This window comes from Electrona antarctica (assembly GCF_951216825.1).
Source record: "Electrona antarctica genome assembly, chromosome: 6".
NCBI classification, from domain to species: Eukaryota; Metazoa; Chordata; class Actinopteri; order Myctophiformes; family Myctophidae; genus Electrona; species Electrona antarctica.
The window spans coordinates 11192629-11201986 of record NC_136811.1 but is presented as its reverse complement, the minus strand read 5'-3'; the positions used below and the strand labels follow the sequence as shown (position 1 = coordinate 11201986).

The 9358-nt window shown below is 39.3% G+C and overlaps 2 protein-coding genes across 2 annotated transcripts in view; one reads left to right on the top strand and one right to left on the bottom strand.

The window, feature by feature from the left end:
* The first annotated feature begins 27 nt into the window (after positions 1 to 27).
* On the top strand, positions 28 to 3563 carry ndufa3 (NADH:ubiquinone oxidoreductase subunit A3). Its single transcript, XM_079504523.1, has 4 exons — positions 28 to 89; positions 363 to 437; positions 1606 to 1683; positions 3369 to 3563. Exons 1-4 carry the CDS (start codon positions 83 to 85, stop codon positions 3458 to 3460), a joined length of 252 nt encoding a protein of 83 aa, XP_079360649.1. The 5' UTR covers positions 28 to 82; the 3' UTR covers positions 3461 to 3563.
* Positions 3564 to 7231: 3668 nt separating this feature from the next.
* LOC306924946 (BAR/IMD domain-containing adapter protein 2) overlaps positions 7232 to 9358 on the bottom strand; it is a 28040-nt gene continuing 25913 nt past the window's right edge. The window contains exons 16-17 of the mRNA XM_079503626.1: positions 8082 to 8122; positions 7232 to 7507 (exon numbers count right to left, since the gene is read on the bottom strand). Of these exons, the coding sequence (XP_079359752.1) occupies positions 7435 to 7507; positions 8082 to 8122 (114 nt within the window). The 3' untranslated portion in view covers positions 7232 to 7434. The remainder of the gene's footprint in view (positions 7508 to 8081; positions 8123 to 9358) is intronic.

Genomic DNA, 9358 nt, shown 5'->3' with positions numbered 1-9358 from the left:
AATATACGTCACCGCAGGCATCTATACCAACTACATGTCCCATGAGCCCTAGCTAGTAGCTACAGTTAAACTACAAGTCAACATGGCAGGTGCGAGCATATTTGTTTTGAAGCATTCGTACACCATAGGCAATACTTGTTTATTTTAGATGAATTCATTTACTTGTCGCGCAATTTAATAGTTTGAATATTAGCATTTATTCCAACGAAACTGCACAGCGGGTTCCTTTAAAAGCTATGGCATTTATTCATCTAAAGAACAGACATGACCTTGGGTGTGTTGCTAATGTTGGCTAGCTGCTGGTTAGCTGACTTGGTGGATTGTTGTGTTAGTTAAATCATCATCATGCCTTTTCTCTCCAGCGATCGGAGCATTTCTAAAGAATGTGTGGAATAAGGAGCCAGTGATATTTGCATCCTGCGCCCTTGGGCTTCTAGGTCAGTCACCACTCACCAACCCCCCCTCTCTCTCTCTCTCTGTGTATGTGTTAGCTTTGGATCTAAGGCTATCAGATATATTTTTGAGTGGTGCAACCAGTCCTATAGACAGCTATGTGTGTGGCTGTGTCTGTCCCTGTGTCCGAGCACGAAAATAATTTGTTCACCACCAAGTGTCACTGTTGCACAGCCTAAACACAGACCAGGGAGGAGGGTAGCCGCAATTTGCAACTCTAGATTTTTGTAATAATGGGATGAATCTAGAGTTGCAATACCCTCCATTGACTCCCCACTCATCCAATTGCGTTTGCGATCTGCTTGTCTTAAACGACGTTAAACTCACCAACATTGCAGCTGTAGTCCAAGCTTGAATTATCCTCTTTCAATCTGCCGAGCTTGTTTTTCATAAAAATCCCCAGTAGAGATGGTATGAGCTACTTTCTGTCAAGACATCCTCTGCAGGTGATTCTTTTTCTAAGTGTTGCAGTTTGGAAGCACTCGTTTTCTATAACGGGTCGTGCTGCTGCCTCCTGCATTATGTGCAAATTCGAAACAGGTGGTACGCAGGGCCGTTCAGTGACTTACGACGAGTGCTTCCAAACTCCAGCACCAGAAAAAGAATCACTTGCACAGAATTTCTTGACAGAAAGTAGCTCAGAACATGTCTACGGTGGATTTTTATGAAAAACAAGCTCGGCAGATTGAAAGAGGATAATTCAAGCTTGGACTCTACAGCTGCAATGTTGGTGAGTTTAACGTCGTTTAAGACAAGCAGATCGCAAACGCAATTGGATGATAAAGGGTATTGCAACTCTAGATTCATCCTATTATAAAAAAATCTAGAGTTGCAAATTGCAGCTAGGAGGAGGGCGGCTTGTAGCCTACAGTACAGTACAACACCACTCAGACGGGTCTGATTTTTTTGAATCATGTCTGACTTTTACTTTGGTATCTAGGATATGCAAATGTCAAATTTTATTAAATACCGGTACATACATGACAAAGTGCAGATGCAAATGAAAATGTTAAAGATGTCTTTAATATCAATAACACCACATTAAGAAGTGAATGTGTTTCTTCTATTTAGAATAATTGTAATGGTGTAAATGAAAACATGTTCTGTATGATTCTCATTGACAGTATGTGATGTTTCTTTTATCATCATCAGGCATGGCCCTTCCATTGGTCAGTCCCTGGACGAAGTACAGTGGAATGATGAATGCCAATACTCCATACACCTACCCAGGTAAGCAGAGCTGCTGAACCATTTTTATTTAGTGTTCTGTTCATGTACTGTAGCACTCGGAGCCATACACTGACACCACGCTAGACAGGAACGCCCAAAAACGTCACATCCGGTTTTAGCCTGGGGTAAGAATTTTCTATGGCTGCCAATGCAACTTGGTCCAATCCTTAATCACATACGGACAAACATCTATGCCGATGCTATCTAACTTGCGGAGGTAGCGTGCCTTGTCCACGGGCAACCGATCTTTCAACGTATGGCATTGCAAATACGTTTGATAATCGCTACTCTGCTCAATATTGTTTTGAAAATGCCGCAAATTGCATTGCAGTGAACGAGCGCAAATCACAACTTCCCCCGGGGGTGGGCGGAGTCACCGTTTGAGGCGCTGATTACGTGCCGTGGTGTCAGTGTATAGAGTAAAGGCTCATACATACTCCAGTTTTAGGTGATATGTTATCACCTCAAACTGGAGTATGAATGCAGCTTAAGACAGAGTTACGATGGGGCCGGCCAGGCTCTTCTACATAGACTTGTATTGAAAAGGGACAAACCGGAAGTTTATGGAATGCATTGGAGTCTATGGGCTCGCGCGAGTACATGAACCACGTGACCGGGCTGTTTTCTGCCCCCTCAATGTCGTAACTCTGTGTTACTCTATGGACTCTGGTAGCACTAGTGCAGCCGGGGTCCCCACAGCTAAAGTTTTGATGGCACCATTTGTTACATACTGTTATCTCTATACCTTCATTCATAGACACGTTAAAGTAAAGGCCCTTTATACCTGACTGCAACAGAGTGCCTTGGACCTCCTTCTGTTTTTCCATTATCGAACCACTCGCCAACGATGAGCACCTTTTGTATTTGTGTTCCTCTGACTTTGTATTCAACATAATGGCAGTCCATATCGAACCAACTCATGCCTGACAATAAAAACGTTCTCACCGGTAGATTAGGGTACCGTGGCCTCTAATGCACATTAGGGGCTGCAGCAATTAGTGATCATTGTATTGATTACTTTATCGATCAATCGAATGTTGAAAATGCGTTTGTTTTTGGATCATTCCTGTAACATTTGTATATATCAACAAATTGACCCAACATTTCTAATATTTTTTTTGTAATAATTGAGTGAATCGATAAACGTGATTAAGCACTTAAGCCATATATTATACTTCATATATACGTAACGGTGTGGTGCAAACATTGCAAAACAGAAAATGTCCAGTCTACAAGCTCACGATGCTTTAGCGATGCAGAGTGTTGCGTGAGCTTGTGGATCTTCTATTTTCGCTATTTGAGAAAACAAATAAAGAACACAAGTTTTTTTTTATTACATTTTAATAATCAAATAAATCTATTAGTTGGATTACCTGTTGCACCCCTACTTGAAATTGAAAAGGCTGAGAAACCCTGAATAACCCATTCTGGACGGGAACCCCTTTTGGTGTTTTAACTAAGCATTATGTTACACTTTAGCTATTGAAAAATAGCAGATCTACAAGCTCATAGCGCGAGTGGCGCGCTACGAGCTTGTAGGTCTGCTATTTTTGAAAAATCGTAAAAATTAGGCATAAATCTTTGAATATATATTCTTTCAGAGCGAACGTTTTTTTTTAATTTCAACGTCAGGCCTAAATGGAATAAACTAAGCTTGATCCTTTCTTTTTTCTACCTGCTTCCAGTCCCTCTGAGAGACGATGGAAACATGCCTGACGTTCCTGCTCACCCTGCTGAACCCAAAGGAAATAACCTTGATTTTTTGAAAAACCTATGAAGCTTATTGCGACCGAGTTGTACCAGCCCGTTGTTCCTGTTTATCTGTACAGTATAGCTGCTCTGTCTATCAATGACCCACAATAAAGATTCCTTATTTGATACCACTCTTGTATTTTTATGGCTCCCGGTTGGATCATATATATTCACAAGATCTGGATTGGATATGACAAGTAAAACCTTCTAGACTGGGGGTGCATACTTAGTTTAGACTAGTCATTGGTTAGACATGGGTTAAGGTTAGGTTTAGGTGTGCTGCCCCGTGGGAGGTTAGGTTTAGGGTGAGGGTTTGAGATAGGTTGTAGTTGTAGGACTAATGACTGGTCTAACCAATGACTAGTCTAAACTATACTGCACCCCTAGACTGAACGCCATGCTTCTTTTGACTCTGACCAGGCAACTCAGAATCATCTTCGTCACATTAGGCTTCGTACAAACATAAAGAACAACTGTGCTGTGCTCTGCCTGTGTTTCATGGCCGCCCCAATGCTTTTCCAATGGAAGTCACATGGTTTGACCAAACACTTGTGTTTGATTGCCCCCCCTCCCCCCATCACACACAACTGTTTGGTCAAACCACGTGACTTCCATTGGAAAAGCATTGAGGCGGCCATAAAACACGGACAGCACAGAGCATGTTCGTCTGATATGTGCGTACGAAGCCTTACAGGTGTAAAAGTGGGTGAAATGTGTTTTGTGCAAGCTCTTCAGCTTTAAATGATGGGTCCATAAAGCCCTAACCACACCAAAGGGTCAAGGCGGTTTTAGCGTTGTCCCTGCGGTGTGATGTCTTGTTGCACGTTGACCCTAGTGATTCAACGCATGGAATTCAATGGTCCAAACCACACCGAAGGGTCAAGACGGTCTTAGCGTTAACTCCTTGCAACCGTTTTGACCGTCCTTGCATGGTGACCCTTTGGTGTGGTTAGTACTTTAGGTTCCATTTGCACACTTTCACTGAGTTAAATGAGTATTTTAGTGCAGAGTAAACCAAGAAAATCCACTTATGCAATGGCATAAACTATATACTAGTATATTCGACACCTGAACTTGAAGTACTGTTTATTTGCCATTAAAGAGACAGACACCTGACAGTAATAACTTGATGATTGCTGAGTTGCTTTCCCAAAAATATAATAATTAGTAACAGTGGAGACCTGGTTGTTCTTTCCTTTATAGAATATTTATTTAAAGACAAGTCGGTATTCAATATTCCATGTGAGGAATATCCTTCCTAACAGTATTCTGCATGTAATAATGGCTTCAATAATAACCAGTAATTTCTTTAGATTCAACAAAAGTACAGCTAGTTTACATTGCTATACATTTTGACAGACTCAAAGAACAGTGTAGAAATTAGTGTGCAGTGTTAAATCAATATTTTACCTCAGTAGAACATTTTCACTTTTTCTAAGATCAAGCCTCTGAGTCCCAGATTTACCACCTCAAAAACTAGTCCCAATGTAATATCTAATTCTCTGTCCAAGTATGTTTCGTGCTTAGTGAGGGGTGTGTGTGGTGGGGGGAGAGGGGCTTTTTAATAATGTTATCCACATTAACCTCAGTTAATGGTCATAAACCTTTGGTCATTCATATTTGTCAAAATATGAAAATAGCAGATCTACAAGGTCACGAAGCATGTGAGCTTACAGATCGACTATTTTCATCATTTGTTGTACAAAGGAGTAGGCTGTTTTGTTTATTTCTTTACAAATCGAACCGTGTCTGGGTGCCTGAGGAGACTTATTGCTCCTTAACTACAGGGCTGAGTGCTGAAAGGTGAAAATGTTCTCAAAACGCAAGGCCACTTTAAATAAGGCAAATCAAAGTTATACAGTCATGTTGTTTATAAGCACTTTTTTTTAACAAACATAAATCAGCATTATCTCTATGATTTTGCTATAACCATTAACATTGACATAATAAGTAATTTAGGTACTGTTAGAAGATCTACAGTAACATTACCACAGAACGCTGGTGGGCGATCTGTTTAATATAACATATTTGCAAAATAAAAATAAAAAAATAAATCAAATCATAGAAATTGTGTTGCAAGACAGCTTGGACACCAGACATGGCAATCAGGACAGAATAAACCATCTCAGTTTACAATGACAATTCAAATGGTTAAAATTATGACTACAGAGCTAATACTGTACAGAAAAGAAATACTACTGTGGCTATCTCTAGTTTACCGTAAACACTTGCTTAGACGCCGTTCAACTTCCAAAAACACTCCCTTCATCACTTTCAAAGTTACATTCCTCCGCTTAAAACACAATCCCGATGTCAGTCTTGGCTTTCACGTCTCTCTAGAAAGATTCTGTGCAGTTGGATTTGGAAAATGTGCAACTACTTCAGCTAGATGTTGTCTATCTTTTTTTTTTTTTTATCTGGGACTGAAAATAAATCAAGGTGGCTCAAAACCCAAAGCCTAGGTGCTGCATTCCCTCATTCTTTACACGTTATACCCTCAACCAAATACCCCTTTCTAAAACATGTCTCTTTTTATAATAAAAACACTCTCTCAACTGTCATTTATTAAGGTAAAACCCCCAGATTAAGCTTCTGTGGAGATCTTTGAGCTCTTTTCCTTGTAGCATTTGCTCCACTTGCAGCAAAGGGAATGTTGAGGGTTTCACTCTTTTTAACTTTGTAAAATTACAATAATATACAAAGTTTCAATTATTTCTCTGGTCTACTAAAGGGTAGAATTTGTTTTTTGCACTTGATCTTCAAAGATCAATTAAACGTTAATCATCTTTATTTAATGCGCCGATATCTGTCAGATCTATTGTATGAATTAAAATGTTTTATCTTGTTTACACTCCTAAAGATAGACTGATATGCAACAGTTCACTAAAGCTTAACATTAAGATGAATTGATCTTATTAACTGGATTTTTTTTAGGTATCATATTATTCAAAAATCCATCATGTATTTTAACTCAAAATAGAGAGATAGTTATATATGTTATAGAACATATAGACAGCAATCAACCTAATTTTAAATAGAAACAATTTGTACAATATTTAAAATTCAAAATGAAATGAGCATATTTCATGTTCCTCTGCCACCTTCGTTGAATTTGGAACCATGAAATTACAACAAACTATTTGACTATTCTAAGCAAACAAAACAAGAAAAACAAACATTTACTCTAAAGGAGGAACCTGTCCTTTTCCTTGTTACTTCATAGTGGTGAGTTTAAATTTGACCACAAATGAACAACCTGCCATCAGGAGCCAGTCCCTAAATGGGTTGAACTAAAAAATAATAATGCTTTTTCAATATTGGCACAAAGACAAACTAAATAAACTAAATACAGATTATGTGAAAGGGAGAAAAATAAATGCTTCCATCCCAGTTTGAGGGTTCATAATGTGGGGTCTCAATTAGACTTTGCCCAACAAATGTGTTGGGGAAAAAAAGTGTTATATTTAGTTGTTTGTGAGCTAGATACTGTATGTTGACAGTTAATTCTGTACGACCTACTCACTATCAACATACTACATTACACTTGTGTTTTATAAAGACTATCCTAGATTTATCCATATCTCTCCCCACATGTCATTCCAAGGCATTGTTCCAACATTATAGTGGTTTGTATTGCTACATTTTAAATATTTAAAAACTTCTCTGCAACAGTTGTGGAATCAATCAAGCCAGCAAGAAGAAGAAAAAAAACTAAAACCTAACTGTGACATCACATCACTTAGATCAACAACGGAAGACAGAACAGCAGTACATATGGTCATTTCCATGTCTGAATATGTTCCTGTCTAACATTCAGACACACATACGTAAAATTGTGAACTTGTTGAATCCGTGTACTTTTAAAGGTTTTAGTGAATCATTTAAAATATTACGCCAAATAATCAAAATAAACCAAATGCTACCTTCAGGAATAATGTTAAAAATATACTCTAATCATATTTGATTTTCACATGGGTTGAGTGTGTGTGTGGACTCTGTTTACTCAATGATGGGAGCTGAGCGATCGTTGGTGACCGTTTTTCTGAGTCGGACGTGGGCAAATGGATTGGTCCTAAAGGGAGGAGATGGTAAAAGTATAAGACATAACAAGTATGATGTAAGAATAATTACATAAGACAGTAGTTTTTGAATGATGGGCAGCGGTCATTACAAAGACAAGAAATATCTACCGTTTGAAGAAAATCACACGCGTGTGAAGTGAGGGGCGCTCTAATCATCGTACATCGTACATTCATTGTCAATGGGGATTTAATCTTTGTGTAGGACAAAAATAGCCGATTTGCTTGTCCACACACATGACGTAAATTCTCCATTCATTGTCAATGGGAATTTTATGTTTGTGTAAGACGAAAATCTACACTATAGCTGAATATACTGTAGCTCACTATAGCTTTTTGAGGGGGTAGCGCCCCCTCAAAAAGAAAACATATTTAACTACTTCGTTATATCCTATATACTTAATTGACCAGGGTCCCCTGGGGCTCTATACTTGGTCCACTCTTTTTTCCCTCTAGTCTACACTCTTTGCTACAAAGCACTGATCTACTGTACAAGTTCACAAAGCCGTACGTTGCGAGCTTATCATAAAAAATATAAATATAAATATAGATCCTTCATATATTTACCTGGTTGGGGAGGGTGGTGGGGAAGCCAAATCGGAGGAGAGCTGGAATGCAGAGGGAGGTAGAAAACAATGAGCACCTTGACAAACATAACCTTCTAAACCAGTGGTTTTTCAACCGGTGGACCTTGAGCGGGTATCAGGTGAATGATGTAGAGTTTCAACCAGTGGACCTTGAGCAGGTATCAGGTGAATGATGTAGGGTTGGTAACCAAATGTTAAAACATCTGGATTACTTCATTTAAGAACCAGAAGACTACACAATTAGAGAATGTAGAATAATTGTTATTTTGATCGTTTGCATGTTGTCTCTCCTCCTATGGTACCAACATCAATACAGCATGGAATTGTGTACAATAACAAAAAATATCGTCACCTTATTAAACTAATGGCCTAAGTAATTTTTTGCCGAAAATGAGTTTTTGGCCTAAATCAACTCCTGGTGATGCTGGCCACCTCTGGTAAAATCGCCTAAGCCCTAACGTAAAAGGCCTCCCTGTTACACCCTATTAAAAAAATGGCCTATGTCAAGAGTGAGACTTAGGCCATTTTATTTTGCCTAAGTCATAATAAAATGTGACTTAGGCCATTTTAACACACCTTTCAAAATGGGAGTGAATGGGACTGAATGGGAGTGAATGGGAGTGAATGGGAGGTACTGTTAATATGGGACTGATACTATGGGAATGAATGGGAGTGAATGGGAGGTACTGTACTATGGGACTGATACTATGGGAGTGAATGAGACTGAATGGGAGTGAATGGGAGGTACTGTTACTATGGGACTGATACTATGGGAGTGAATGGGAGGTACTGTTACTATGGGACTGATACTATGGGAGTGAATGGGAGTGAATGGGAGGTACTGTACTATGGGACTGATACTATGGGAGTGAATGGGAGTGAATGGGAGGTACTGTTACTATGGGACTGCTACTATGGGAGTGAATGGGAGGTACTGTTACTATGGGACTGATAGAATGGGACTGAATGGGAGTGAATGGGAGGTACTGTACTATGGGACTGATACTATGGGAGTGAATGGGACTGAATGGGACTGAATGGGAGTGAATGGGAATGCATGGGAGTGAATGAGAGTGAATGGGAATGAATGGGAGGTACTGTTACTATGGGACTGATACTATGGGAGTGAATGGGAGTGAATGGGAGGTACTGTTACTATGGGACTGATACTATGGGATTGAATAGGAGTGAATGGGAGTGAATGGGAGTACTGTTACTATGGGACTGATACTATGGGAGTGAATGGGAGTGAATGGG

Coding starts and splice junctions, on each gene's coding strand:
- ndufa3 (XM_079504523.1), top strand. Junction 438..1,605: donor CTGCGCCCTTGGGCTTCTAG/GTCAGTCACCAC, acceptor TATCATCATCAG/GCATGGCCCTTCCATTGGTC. Junction 1,684..3,368: donor TACTCCATACACCTACCCAG/GTAAGCAGAGCT, acceptor ACCTGCTTCCAG/TCCCTCTGAGAGACGATGGA.